At 36.8% G+C, this 15776-nt stretch overlaps 1 protein-coding gene across 1 annotated transcript; it reads left to right on the top strand.

Annotated features, from left to right (window-relative positions):
* Positions 1 to 8114: 8114 nt before the first annotated feature.
* Positions 8115 to 8492, top strand: LOC105035327 (uncharacterized). Its single transcript, XM_010910865.1, has one exon. It carries the CDS (start codon positions 8115 to 8117, stop codon positions 8490 to 8492), a length of 378 nt encoding a protein of 125 aa, XP_010909167.1.
* The last annotated feature ends 7284 nt before the right edge of the window (positions 8493 to 15776 follow it).

Raw genomic sequence — 15776 nt, 5'->3', positions numbered from 1 at the left:
GTTAGGTCCAACCATTAACATGACTTGATTTGGTGAATCGGACCAATAAATGATCAAGCCTGACTTTGGTCGGCCAACCTGACCACCATCAGAAAGATTCAAACCAAATTATCATATTATGAATGATAATTCCATTAGTCAATAAGCACCAGGCCTTTGGGCCTCCAATGATTATTAAACTAATGGACTCATTATCACTCACTTAATGGGAGGCTATGATTTAGTTATCAATATAACTTAATCATTATTAGGACCTAATAATTTTTGAAGATTTTATTAAAGAATCGAAGAGAAGAAAATATCCAGTCAATTTCAATCCTCCCACTGACTTCATCAAGTCAGATTAAAAAGGATTTACTTAAAGCTGGCATTAAGAGCACCTAAATCAGTCAAACTAATTTACCTAATGACATGGGTGAGCCCTAATCACCAAGTGATCTAATCAAAACCTATTTCACCAGGTTGGCCAGGTAAGTGAGATCAGTGGTGGGGATAAGCCATTAACTCGTCAGAGATCGAATCACTGCGAGTAGCTCCTGCTTAAAAACTACTGGTCAAACTGCCAAACTTACCTTAGACATCAATCGATTCATTAGTTTTAATTTGATCAACTTAGTAAATAGGGTTCCACCACGTAGCCATGAATTAAGTCCATCTTGGTCTAGTTAAAGACATGGACCCATTCAACTACAACTATTGGAGTTGAGTCTAGAGTATCCTTGACCTAATCTTATTCAACTTTTGATTAGATTTGACCAATTACTCTAATTTAGTCCATTTCTTTAAGCTAACTTTAGGTCTAACCCAATTATGGACCTAATCCATCTAACCCATTGACCCACAAGTTTATGCAATTGTCTTAGATCTTAATTCATAATTCTAGACCTACTAGACAACACTTAATTCTTTTAATTAAGTATTTGGGCTGATAGGCCAGGATTTGGTATTTCAAAAATAATTTTCAAATTTGAAAGGTTTTATTTTCTGTTCACCAAATATGTTGACTCATTTCACAAATAAATCAGCACATTTCATAAATAGCAATCCTATTGCTAATTACATAACAGAAAATAACTTTAAAAAAAAAATTATGAATATTCTTTTAGATCTAATCTAACACATTCATGATAAATTTTACAATTGAACCTTTACAATTAATTTCTTTCACTGCTTCATCTGTATGGGATATAATTGCAGCGGCACCCCAACCGCTATAGGAGACCCCATCGAATGGGAGGAGAGGACCTTTAAACCCTACTTTTCTCCTATGATCGGACAGCCATGGCAACCAACCCAATTCGATTACTTGCTACTTGGATCAAGTATATCTAAATATATCAATTTTAAAATTTAAATTTTAAATTTCAAATTTTAAATTTTGAAATTCAAATTTCAAATAAATTTCAAATTTCAAATTTCAAATTTTTGAATTTCAAATTTTGAATTTCAAATTTTGAATTTCAAATTTTTGAATTTTGAATTTTGAATTTCAAAATTCAAATTTCAAAATTTTAAATTTCAAAATTTTTAAATTTTGAATTTCGAACAACTTTCAAAATTCAAAATTCAAATTTTGAATTTTAAATTTTAAATTATAAACTTTTAGATTACAACTTAATCTACGCATGCAAATATATATATAATATCTAAGAACCTAGCTCTGATACCATTTGTGGGGAAAATCAGTGCAGGGGTAAAATGGTAATTTTAAAATTTTTTCAAAATTACTATTTTACAGTAAAAATTATTAATTAATCTAATTAATTAATAAAAATTTATCCTATACTAGAATATAAATATGATATATAGCATGTATGCGTTTAAATTTGAAATTCAAATTTAAACAGTAAATACTTTACTGTAATGTGTTAGAACACAATACCTTTGTGCGGGTAGTAGATCGCTGTAATCTGGACATCATCGGGAGAATCAGATCATTGTGATATAGCCACACAGTGTGTCTAGCCTCTGCGGATCATCCACACGAAGTTTTCGGTCTGATCGACTCCTCACGAGTGCTAGCTCGTTGTAGAGCCCTTTCGACGATCGATGCTGATCGAACTCCTTCGATCGATGTCTGCCAATTTTTTAGATGCTCTAGATCATTAGTAGACATGCTTGAGAGGATGTTGAAGATCTTCCTAAAATTTGGTGGGCTCATGACACTCGTAGCTCACCTTCTCACTTTTCGAAGTCCAGGCTGAAACCCTGAAGAACTCACTGAAACCCTGCGCATACTTTTTTTTCTTTTCTTTCTTTTTCTCTCGAAAGGATATTGACCTTCACCTTGCACACAAGGATTGCTCACGCCCAAATTTTCTCTCCAAATTTTTTTTTGCTCACGCCCCATTCTTCTCCTCCTTTTAAAATAATGTCAAACGTCTTATCCACGTGAGAGGATAAAGATGAGTAATTGCACATTTGAATTCAAATCAAATTTTGAATTCAAATGAAAATCAATTTATCCCTATCCACTAAGGGCATGAGAAGAGGAGGGCATGGCTTAATTTGTGTGTGAGTGATTTCATGAGAAACATTTTCTCGTGTAATAAATGGGATGTTAAAAGATGATAAGGTCAAGGCGCTAAGATTGGTTGCTCATTCAAATTCAAACTTTTATTTCGAATTTGAATGGCCAACTAATCATCCTTATCTACTCATTTGGTGCATTAAAGTAGGACGTGAGGAGGGCTTTACATGAGAAAAAATTTATGAGAACTTCCTTCTCATGAATTCAAATGGACGAAGTGGAAGTGAGGTGGCGCAGGGAGAATGGGTCAAGGTGGTTTCATTATTTAAACCAACCTAATTGAACCAAATAAGTTAGGCCCAATTAGACTAATTTAAACCCAACTAAATTAGGTTTAATTAGGCTCAATAAAATCCTAATCAAATCAGGAATTGATTAAGCCCAATCCCTGATCAAATCAGGGACCAAACCATCTCGACGATTAGGTTAACTCTTAACCTAATCGGGTCAAATCCAACTGAATCCAATTCAATTAGACTTGATCCAAAATTAATTACTCAATCAAATTGAGTTAATTAATGATCAAATCACTAATTAAATCTCTCATAAATATTGAGTCCAAATCCGATGGATAATCGGGCATCAGAATTCATCGATATGTAACCCTGATCGAAGAGTCCTAAACCAGTGGGACTCTTGACCCCGGTACCCAAAATGTGTAGAATTCGTGATCAGAGAATCCTGATTCTCGATCACAGAATCTCAGACATGAAAGACTCTTCACCAGCTATCAGATCAGATAGGAACCTCTAATGTGTGTGACCCCGCAGGTTCGAACCTAAGCCGGTAGCACAGGAACCAATTCCTGTACTAATCGAAGTGACCATCTTGCAATGGTACCCGACGATCGGATAGGTCGAATGGTCGCAATCGCAATACTTAGAACCTACGTAAATATGGTTACTGTATAATTTATCCTTTTGACCTTTGTGTTTAGGATGACTCAGAGTTAAACTGTCAACCGTGATTAGATCATCCGAATCGTGCTCAACTCAAACAGTCCTGTGACTCCTCACAAAGACTACCCTGGCCAAGATTTTGCTAAATTAAAATACGACTGTACACAGCTCCTAAACTGGAGTGGTCAATCCCATCTTGACACATGCACCGACAAGTCAAGTACTTGACTCCACCCAGCAGCCTTCCGTCACTGAATTAGAAATTCAGGTATTCCAGTGCCTAAGTGCAGTGAGTTGCTTGCAAGTCATTGTGGTGGTCTCAGGTCAGAGGGATATTTATACCCATATTCCATCGGAGTAAATCTTGACAGCAGAAATAGCTCCGGAGTCGGTCACGTTCAGTGCAGATGTATCCTTACATCTCACCTGTATGCCATACCAGTGTCTCCACTCTCATTGGTTAAGAGGACAACCAACCTATATGGCACACAACGACTTATGCTTGATAAACGTTGTCGTCCTTGGTAACAACGTATCATTTGATCGCAAACAGATTTAAGGACTAAACGATAAATCCTCATTTGTCGAGTCTAAATAGTCCTAAGGACTTCACCACAACATAGGAGTTCATTAGAAGATGAAATATTTTATGATGAAAAAAGTCAAAATAATTTTTATTAATTCATAAGTCATGTACATATACAAAAATGAGCACAACCGTCAATAGACTGACGATTGGTTTTGGGATACTATTCCCAACAGTTGGACCCTTCAATGGCAGCCCTGCTGCTGCTGATCTTGCGGGCCACCGTTTTCTTCCTTCTCTTCCTTTCGGCCCCTAGCGCCTCCTCGGGATGTGACTCTGGAGTGGGAACCTCGGTTGGAGGGCTTCTTGAAGAAGCTCGGGGGATTGCAAGCTCGACGTCGAAGGGGGCATCAACGACAATGGCTGCCTGGGCAAGCATGGCCGAGCTTGTCTCCTCTACCCTCGCCTTCTTCGCCGACCCAGAAGTTGCGGCGTCTTTCCTCTTGTGGGCCTTGAGACCCTTGGCTAGTATCTGAGCTGTGTCTGCGTCCATATCTGCAATGAAAAAAGATCGGCACAGATTAGAAACAGAATAAGAGAAAGAGGAAGCAGCGAATGACTTGAGAAAGAGAAAATACTGACAGGGTTGAGAGGGCTCAGGCCGACATTGAATAAAAATGGCTCCTTCAGAAGTTCGGGGAGGAGAGGAGCTGGATAAGTCTTAAGTTTGTTGGAGGCTTCAAGGTCGTCCTTTCCCAAGCTAGAAGCCCGACGGACGGAGTCCATCAGGGAGCCCCAGGGGGGCAACCCCAGCATCAGAGTCGGGCATCGGACGTAGAAGTACCTCTCCTTCTAGTTGTGGATAGAAGAGGGGGCACCTTTCAGCAACCCCTTTCTACTGAACTGGAGGGAGAAGTACCATCAGTCCTTTACCGAGGGGTGATGCTTAAAGGTATAAAAGTTTCTAAATAAGGGAAGAGTTGGCCGGACTTCAGCTAAATGACAGAGGAAAAGAAATCCTATCAGAAACCTAAAGGAGTTCGATGCTACAAAAACTAGAGAAATATTTAAAAAATAAAAAAGAGCAACAACAAAAGGTGGGAGTGGAAGTCGAAGCCCAGCGCGGAAGGCTTCCTGGTATAAGCAAAAGCGGCCAGGGGAGGGGTGCTAGCCCGGTCAGTTGGCCTGGGAAGCTCAAGCTCATACTCTGGAGGAACCCCATACTGAATCCTAATCAGTGAGAGTTCGTTCGAGGTCAAAGAGCTGGGAATGGTGTCTGGTACAAAGATCGGACGAGGTCCGATCCTAAGTACGGGTTCATCTACAGTACTAAGATTTTGGGGGGCTGGAGCTGACGAACTTCTAGAACTGCTAGAGGAGAAAGTGTTGGAGGACATTTTGAATCAAATAAAAATCTCGAAAAAATTGAAAAAAATAAGAAACAAGGCGCTCGTGGAAAAACCGAACGGACGGAATGCAGAGGAGGAAAAACAGAAGAACAACAAGAAAAAGAAGGGTTCCAGAACTAACCTAGGCTGGTCCGAGAGGTGCAGGAGGGCAGCGAAGGGCGTCTAAGAACGAGAGGGATGCTGGAGGAGAATGAAGCTCTCGGGGAAGAAGAGGGGATCGAAGAAAAATCTCAAGCAAGGTGAAACCCCTGAAGGAGGGGGATGAGTTTAAATGGACCTCAGGGTCCGACGCAATAATGATTACAGATCTCCTTTGGCCGATCTACAACTGTCGCATGTCCCACTCATCGTGGTAGACGGCTGACGACTGACAGAATCATTATTGCACCATACCTGGAGCGGCGCTCCAACGAAAATTCTAAAAAAATCTTTTCAAATCATCTCGATTGGAAAAGACTCCAGCACCGGCACGCCAAACGCCAAAATATCTAGAAACAATCGAGTACGAAAATCAAGGAGGGCAACTTCGGCTGTGAAAATTTCTCTATACTTTCTTCATTTGAAACCCGAACTCGGAAGTAGGGGGACTAGTATTGGGTATAAAATAACCCCAGCCAAAGTTCGTAAGAGGCCAACCCTCCCAGGATTCTTCCGGCTTCCGACCTTGTGCGGCGTCTTTCTGAACTCCCCCGGCCGTCCGAGCTTCCACAGTACCATCCAGACTCCTCCAACAGTCGACCTTCCACAGTGTCCTCCAGATTCCTCCAACAGACGAACTCCTACCATAACCTCCAGACTTCTCCAATAATGAGCTCATTCAGTCATCTATCGGACTGCTCCAAATATTCTCTGGGCTTCACTATCAGTCGATTTTCTACAGTGATCGACCGTCTTCTGAATTTCATCCGAGCTTCTACAGTAAGCGAATTCCATCCGAACTTCTATTGCAAGCGGACTTCAGCTGAGCTTCTACAATAAGCAGTCTCCATCCGGGCTTCCACGGCAACCGGTCTCTATCCGAGCTTCTACAGTAAGCGGCCTCCTTTTGGACTTCTGCAAGAATCGGACTCCGTCCGAACTTCTACAGCGGATGGATTCCAGACGAACTTCTACAACGGACAGGCTCCAGCAGCCTGATTTCTATAGTGACCGACTGTCTCCAATGTCTTCCGTACCTCTCCAGCCATCAACCTTCAACAGCGCCAACCGGACTTCAATAGTGTCAACCAGACCCCTCCAACGGACAAATTTCCTCCGGACCTCTCTAGCAGACAGTCTTTAGACAAGTTTCTACATCAGACAAATTTCAGACGGACTTCTCTAGCAATCGGACTCCAGTCGGATTTCTCCAATAGAAAGTTTCCGTCCGGACTTCTACAGCAGATGACTTCCGTCTGCAGTATCAACGCCTAAGGCACCCAACAATAGTTAACCTGTCAGCAACCTCGAAAACATCCAAGCTTCTCTTAGATTGCTGAGACAGAGAGCTATTCCGCTCTACCAGACGTCCCAATCGAGCTTCAGCCATCCGACCCAAATTTTTCGGCAAGTCGCGACAACGGACATCACTCCACTCTCTGTAACAAACTTCACATGGCCCCACCACTCTCTGGCAAGTCGCGACAACGGACACCACTACTCTCTGTAACAAACTCTACGTGGCCCCGAACGGCCTACTACCAGGCAGTTACAGATGTTGCTGTCAATCGGTTACGCTCTCCCATCTATCAAAGAGATCCCTCAAATACGTTCTCTTCTAAGCTCTAAGCACTATCTCTAAACTCTGCTAAAATCTCTTTCGAGTGCTCCATTTCTGTTGAAGCAGAGTACTGACTTGAGCGTTGGAGGATCTTGCCGGAGCACTCCCAACTCCGGTTTAGACTTTCCTTGCAGGTTCCGCCAGCGGTCGTGATCCTCTCGACTCCAGCTTCGTCCGACATCGGTAGAATTCTGCACCAACAATATATATATATATATATATATATATATATATATATATATATATATATATATATATATATATATTATTGTACGTTTATTTTTAGAAAATCAATATATGCATATAATTTTTTGAAGCATTCTATTTTTGCATGGACCATCTCGGTATTATTTTTGACTAATGGTGTAATAAATTATTATTTTAAATATCATTTTATATGTTTGCCATTTTACGTTAGTATTTCTAAAAAATTAATATTTAAAAAATATTTTTTTATATTCATTGTTCAAGAATATTAATATAAAATGATAATAAAATAAGTTTATTAATATTTTTGGGAACTATGCAAAAGTAGAGTAATTTGAGAGACATATATGTAAATAAATTTTTTTAAAAAATAAATATATAATAAGTTATTTTTGCAATGTTTCACATCCTCTTTATGTCCGTAATAAATTAATAAAAAAAAGTCACAAAACATTGCCGTCGCCATGGTGATTGTCCTTTAAGAAGATTGTGTTTACGTTATAAAAGATGATGATTAAAAGCACTTTTTTTTTTTTACCAAAAAAAAAAGGCATCATCTTTTTTACAAAATATTTTCTTTAAAAATTAAAATAAAATTCTCAACTTCAGATTAGATAAAGGTTACTTTCGTCATTTCATAGCAACCCTAAAATGTCGCCCACTCCATTGTAATAAGTAGCCATCATCTTTCACTCGCCACCTTGACGTATCTCCGTTTCTTTGGCATGTAATCGAGCGTCTTTTATCATCCCATCGCTCCCAGCCTGGCAAGCCTCTTTATTGCATGGGAAACTGTGCCTCATCCAAGACCAAGAGCATCAAACGGCGTGACCGCCAGCCGCCGCCGGCGGTGACGGCGAAGGTGATACACTTGGACGGGAGTTTGGAGGAGCACGAAGGGGCGGTGAGGGCGGGGCTGGTGGCGGCGAGAAGCCCCGGGTGCTACTTGTGCGCCAGCGAGGCGATGGAGGTCGGAGCACACCCGCCGGGGGTGGCGGAGGCGGAGGAGCTCCAGCCGGGGCAGCTCTACTTCCTCCTCCCCGTCTCCTCCTCTTGCCATCCTCTTTCCCTCCCAGACCTCTGCATCCTCGCCATCAAGGCCAGCGCCGCCCTCCGCCGCGGTTCCGCCACCCTGCTCTGCAGCCGGGGGACCAACAATTGAGTTGTTAATAAGAAAAACAGTGGAAGTTGTAAAGAAAACTATGGAGATTTGTTGGTGAATCGAGAGTAATAAACTCGTAATAATATATATGCTGTGATCGGAGTATCGCAGTTTTTCGTTCCTACGATCCCATCGAAGAATTTTCTTTTCTTGTTTTCTCTCTTACTTTCTTTCTGTCATTTTCTTGGGGTTTAAGGATCAAACTGGTTCCTTTTTACTCAAAACACATACTTTATTTCTACATTTTCTTCTTTTCCTTTTTCAAAATTCCTATTATCTTACAATAGTTAAGTGAAATCAAAATCCCATCATTATCAATATATTTTTTTTAATATTTTTTTTTTCAAAATTGAAATTTGCTGTTTGAAGACCTCTAGCAGTCAGAAAGGTCAAACTAGAGCATTTAATGTTAGAACCCTCATCAAAAATTCTTTGCAAACCTTGTGCGATATTAATGATGGTGGCGTCGGCGGGTGCTGGAGGAGACAGTGGCGGTGGGTATGATGATGAGTTAGATGGTAGCGGTGGAGATAGTTTTGGTTGCAGTGGCAGATATGGCAAAAGATTTGGAGCTGGTGGTGGTATAGATGAAGATGCTGATAATGATGTAGACGATGGATAAAAAAAAATAAAAAATAAAAATTTTAAAGAGGAAAAAAAGTGGGAGCCATCTATATCAACCAATTTCATACCAAATAATCATCCGTTAATTATCACATGATGGCGTATGATCATTTCCATCAGGTTGTTAAATGAATTAATAATTAAAAAAATAATTATAAAATTTAAATAATTTGATTGTAATGAATTAAAATTTAAAATAAAAATAAAAATTTTTAAAAATTTAAGATTTTTAAGATAATTAAATTTTTTTTTTTTAAATAGCACATTGGCATTGTCAAGTGGTAGTAGGTTGATGACGACCTTAGAATACCGAATCATGCGAGCTATCTTAGAATCCAAGTTGGTAAAAAGAAAATTATAAAAATAAGATGCTACTTTGTACAAGAAAAATTAAAGAAACGAAGATACATGAATCAAGATACTGCTAGAATAGTTATCAAAACATAAAGCAGTTAAAATAAGACTATTAGCAAAAACTAAGGCAAAGTAGCAAGGAGGACCAACACGAAGTCACAAGGCAAGACGAAGGGCAGCGGCAGACGATTAAAAGTTTCTACATTATTATATATGAATTTCTTAAGCTAGAAGAAATTTTATAAAAGTATTGTATAAGAATTATTTTAAGTTAATATAGTCGTTGGCCCCGTCCAAGTCAAAGAGTCTAGATGGACTGACTTTTCAAAAAAAAAAAAAATCTAGATGGACCTTTTGTTTTTGTTTCGTTTTTTCCTTTTTGGATGCAGAGCATGGACTTCACTCTTTTACGCTTTGACTTTCTTCTCTCGCTCCTTTTTAGAACTCTAAATGTCAAATTGTGAACAAACATATTAGTAGGGCCAAGGAGTTGGGTTAATCTCTTTTTTTCTTGAAGCTTATCATAAAATGTTCCTAATATTGAAACTTATCACGCAATCCGCTTGAAGACCTTTTAGCCTTTCTTCCATCAAGCTGGTTTTGGTTATTCTGGAATGAATTTCCACTCAAATTTAGTTGTATTTAGATTGAACGATAGAGATTTCACATCAATCATCTAAGTTATTAGATACGATTAACTCAAATTATTTATATACTATAAATTATATGATTTGAAAATATTTAACTATACATCAAGTGATTAAAATAATATATATTTATTTATATTATTTAGATTGTTCAAATTTTTAACTATTTGATGTAAAGGTTATAATTTTTTTTTTAAATTTTTATATATAAATAATTAAAAAATAATATATTACACCCAATAACTTAAATCATTGGTATGGGACTCTTTTAATCCAATTCGATCGGGCCGGATTTGTAGAGATCTATTCGAAATATAGCAAGTCAGCTCTTTTTATCATTATTTATTTTTTTTAAAAGTTTTTTATTATTATTTTTTTAATCATTTTTTTATTCTGATCTTCAAGTCAGTTTACAGAACGATGTACAATGATTGATGTGAAAGCTTTGGAAGTCTTTTTTTTTTTTTTTAATCCCTCTAGATGACTGCAAGGCTTTTGCTCTGAGATGACTTCGGAGAGCTGTGGCCATCAAAAATTTTTTGAAAAAAATTCAAACCGTATTAAAATTAAAAAATTAGATCATAAAAATAATCAATATTATTAAAAAAAATTATAAAATATTTTATATATTATATAATAATTTAAATTTTTTTTATCAGTAAGATTATGTGATCAAAGATCATGAAGATCAAGTCGAATAAGAAATTTTTTCATACAATATAATAATTTAAAATTTTTTTATTGAAAAAAATCATGAAAGAATATATTAATTAAAAAAAGCTCACATATTATACAATAATTTAAAATTTTTTTTTATTGATAGGATCATACGAATCAAGAATCATGAAAAATTAAACCAACTAAGAGATTTTTTTTTTTTTGGATACAAACAAATGGTCACACTAATCTAGTGTAAGAGCAGCTCAAAGAGTCAAAATATAAAATATCTTTCAAGATTCGAAAGTAGGCATCACTTTGGTGCCATGTCCAGTTAGTAATATGCTCGACAATAAAGGAGGCCACTTCGTTTATAGTACTATTAGCCTTCCAATAAACATGCCCAATAGTCATCTCGATAGAATGACAAAGGAACTAAAAGATTCTTTTATACATTGCAACAATTCAAAACACTTCCAATATAAATGTATACCATTTTTGTAAAGTATTTCTTTCAAAAATGATTGCACTATATATTATAAATTTGTAATCAATAAATGAATTATATATGACATTTTTTTCTCCAGTATCTTACCTTAAATTCTTCCTCAAAAATTTCTTTATAATATCAGAGCTACACTAGGGTACAAAGACCTTTCACACAAAAAAAATACAACCTTATTTTCTACCTCCTCAATCTCAAAGTTTCCGTTTCCTTCAACCATCAATGTGGCAAACTTTGTCACATTAAAACTCAGTGATAATAATTTTTTGCTCTAGGAGACATAAATATTGTCTCTGATTGAAAGTCAGGACTTGCTTGACTTCCTCACAAGAGAGATAGCTGTGCCACCATAGATTCTAACTTTAGAAAATAGAGCCGAGACCACCAATCTAGACTATACATCATGGGTTCATACCAACCACCTCATAAAGTCATGGATCAAGGGCACACTCTCAGAAGAAGTCCTCGACCATGCCATTGGACTCCGAATAGTGATGGAGGAATGGAAAGCCCTAACTGATCATTCAAGCAAAGCTCGGTCACCTGAGAGTTCGACCTCCTTGCTCAGCTCCATGCATTAGGAAAGGAAATAATTTTTTAGCTGTTTATCTTTGCAAATTTTAATCTATTTGTGATCAACTGCATGCCATTGGTAAACTTGTGTCAGATGCTAATAAGGTTTTCAGGTTGCTTGAAGGCCTTAATGATAGATATGAGTCATTTAAAATAACTATGTTCAGACCTCCTCTTCCATCATATACAGAAGTGGTTCCATAACTTCAAAGCTATAAGTTGCATAATAAGTGAAATCTGAGTACTACCCCAAACACCTCTATAGCCTTTATCTCACAACAAAATAATGGTGGCAACAGGAACAATCATAGGACAGAGGTGGATCACCCATTTTTAACTCAAAAGGCCATGGCTTTACTTAGGTGAACCAAAGTGGCAGACAATTTTCGAGCAACAGCAATGCTAGCCACTAGTCCGATTTGGCCAGCTCCACACCGAAACCAAACACACGGATAGAGCCTCTCATTTGTTAGATTTGCAAGAAAAAAAGATATGATGCATTAAAATGCTGGCATCACTTTGATGATAGTTATCAAAGTGGTGACATACCATAGGATATTGCAGCTCTACATATTTCGGATCTTCAAGATGACGAATGGCACCCTGACACTAGCGCCAATGCTCACATTACTGATAAGCCAAGTAATCTTGTGAATTTAGTTCCTCACCATGACTTTGATAGTGTGATGGTTGGAAATGGTTCACCACTGCAAATTACTCATATTGGTACTGGCCAAATTGGTAATGACACTTGCCATTTTTCACTTCACAATATTTTGGTTGTACCAAAAATGAAGAAAATTCTATTTCCTATATCTCAATTAACAAGAGATTATCCATGCTATTTTGAGTTTGATGTCTCTAGTTTTTCTATCAAGGACACACTAAGTGCTAATGTCAAAAATTAATCATTAGGGACTATACACCAATAAAGATCTGCACTTTGCTGCATTATTTTCTCAAAGGAATAAGATAGCAGATGAACTCACTTGGCATCACCGACTGGGCCACCCCAATAGACATATTTTGTAGTATTTGCAGAGCAATAATTTAATATGAGTAAATAAGCTAACTGACACTTTATGTACCAGTTGTCAGATAAGCAAAAGTTCAAAATTACTATTTTATTTATTAGACTCTCAGTGTTTTTATCCATTGGAGAAAATATATTGTAATCTTTGGGGACCTGCCCCGATTTCTTCATTGCAAAAATTTTGTTACTACAAGATATTCATTGATGATTTTTTTCATTACCACTGGTTATATCCGTTGAAACAAAAATTAGATTTTTTTTTGAAAATTTTCTTTCATTTCAAAAATTGATAGAAAATCAATTTGATCATAAGATTAAAATTTTTCAATCTGATGGAGGGGAAGAATTCACTAGCAATAATTTTCTTACATACCTCTATGACTATGGTATATAGCATCAGCTTTCTTGTCCTAATATATCAAAACAAAATGATGTTGCTGAAAGGAACCATCGACATATTATCAAACTCGAGCTTGCTAGACTTTTTGAAGCTTCTATGCCTCTTTGCTATTAGGTGGAAGCATTTACAGCTATAAACTTTTTGATAAACTGGCTCCCATCCACGACTCTAGGAAGCCAAAGTCCATTTTCGGTCTTATTCAAGAAGGACACTAACTACTCTCTACTCCGAGTTTTTGGATCTTGTTGTTGAAGGATGTCGCACATCCGAGATATGCATGTAGAAATCAGATTGCAGTGAAAGTTAAAACTGATTTAGATTTAAAATAATTTTAAATCTAATATACATAAAACATAGATCTAATCTACACATGTCAGAAACATTCACATGTTGAAATTAAGATGCTGAAAAGTAAAATCAGATTTAGATTTAGACCTTTGCCTTTACACAGGTAAATCTTCATCACGATCCAATAGTTTGTGATAATCTGATGAGATTTCTATAGAGCTGCACAGTGACTGGCCTCTACGGATTTTCACCGAGACTGATTTGATCAGGAGGACTCGATCTCATCGGGATATTTGATCCCTTGTAGAGATCGCTTCCTAGATTGTCGAATCGGCTTAATCTTTTGATTCTCTTCTCAAAAGAATCAATTAGATCTATAGGAGGATGATGAAATCAGATCACATTATTTTTTTTTTCACTTTTCTCTTCTCAAGAAAAAATCAAAGATCTACTGAGGAAGATAAGACATCTAATCACTTTCTTCTTCCTTTCTCATCCAACTCTTGGACTAGATGTAGAAAAGATAGAGAAAAACTTTTTGTCCATCTCATGAACCAAGAGGAAGAGAATAACAATCACATCAAATCTAATTTTATTCATGTCCAACTCTTGAACATCTTTGTAAGAGAGGAAGAGGGAGTATTTGGACACAAGAGAGAGAAGGGGGTTACCTTCAAACAACCAACTCTTGGTTGTTAGAAAGAAGGGAGCCTCATGTTGATCATCTTGGAGACGCCCACCTTGGTCACAGCCTTATCACACACCATCTACACATATCTCATGCCAAAACCACCTTAGGCATCCTCCTTTTCTTAATCTTATTAACTAGGGGGCTGACCACACTTCTCTCTCTATTTAAAAGAAAGTTAGTTAGGGTTTTGAACAAGTTGGAGTTGGATTAGAACTCCTATCTTAAGTTGGTGCCACCTTCTCCTAAAAATTCTCCACACCTCCACATGACTCACGCCCTCTCCCTTCTCAACCATGAAATCATTCCACAATCAAAAAATTGAGGCGTGAATCCTTGTGGGTGTTAGGGCTCCTCTTGTGACTGGATCAAGGTTGGTTGGAAACCAAATAAAATTTGGAATCCAATTAGATTTGGGTTTCAACATAAATCAAGTCCAATTCTATTAGACTAATAAAATCCAATCCAAATCAAATTAAAATCATATCTAATTAAATTAAATCTGATTTAATTTAACTAAGATCTTATCCCAATCTAATATGGCTAAAGATTAGGTCAAACCTAACCTTGATAGGTTTGGATCTAGTATCCATTAAATCTAATCTTATTAGATTAATGAAACCTAATTTAAGTCAAACTCAAACCAAATCTAATCAAATTAAATTTGATTTAATTTGATTAGGACCTAATCTCAATATTTGATCAAATCAAATAATATATAATAATTATAATTTAATCTTTTTATAACTTACAAATTCTTAGTAAGTTCTCAATGTAACTAATTTTACATTTAAGTCCAATCATCACTCAAATTGATAATTAAGATCATTTGCGATTTATGATTCGAAATCATGATTCGATAGTCCAATAAGTCAGACCTCTTTTATATATGACCCCATAGATTCTACTCTATCTGGTAGTAAGAAATATTTTGATCTCTATCAAAATATCATTGAAACTCTTTTCAATAGATTGAAATAATTTCAACTCTCTAATCGAGAATTATTGATCATTAAAATAATTCTCGTTGATCTCACAATCCATCAGTGATGCCTAGCAGCATGTAATGATAATCCAGTAGAACAGAAGAATAAACTTCTAGGTGTACTTACCATATGATTCAATTATTCAATCATGAGTTTTGATAAGACGGAGATTATAAAAAATTCATCAAATCTCATCGTTTATCATATGTAAAATTTATTCGACTTGAGTTCATTTATAAAATCTGATGGAAACTCCTTTCCATCATCCATACTATCCTAGTCAAGATCTTTCGAACTCAATCTCATAAATTACATAGGACTATTCTTTTACTACTAAGATCGATAGATCCCATCTAAGTGCACATTCTATTCCTACAATGAATCTACTATAGCCAACATACATCTCAAAGCTCCATATGATTAAGAGACTGAGTTATGGTGTAGTCAAACTACAGTAATCTCATTGTGAACAGTCGAGATACCGCAGATTAAAGAACTAGCCACACTACTATAATATCAAGAAAGTCAC

Source organism: Elaeis guineensis, chromosome 2 (assembly GCF_000442705.2).
Source record: "Elaeis guineensis isolate ETL-2024a chromosome 2, EG11, whole genome shotgun sequence".
NCBI classification, from domain to species: Eukaryota; Viridiplantae; Streptophyta; class Magnoliopsida; order Arecales; family Arecaceae; genus Elaeis; species Elaeis guineensis.
This window is presented reverse-complemented; position numbering and strand designations above follow the sequence as displayed.

Bases quoted from the DNA above. Each gene is read 5' to 3' on its own strand.
- LOC105035327 (XM_010910865.1), top strand. From the start codon at position 8,115: ATGGGAAACTGTGCCTCATCCAAGACCAAGAGCATCAAACGGCGTGAC.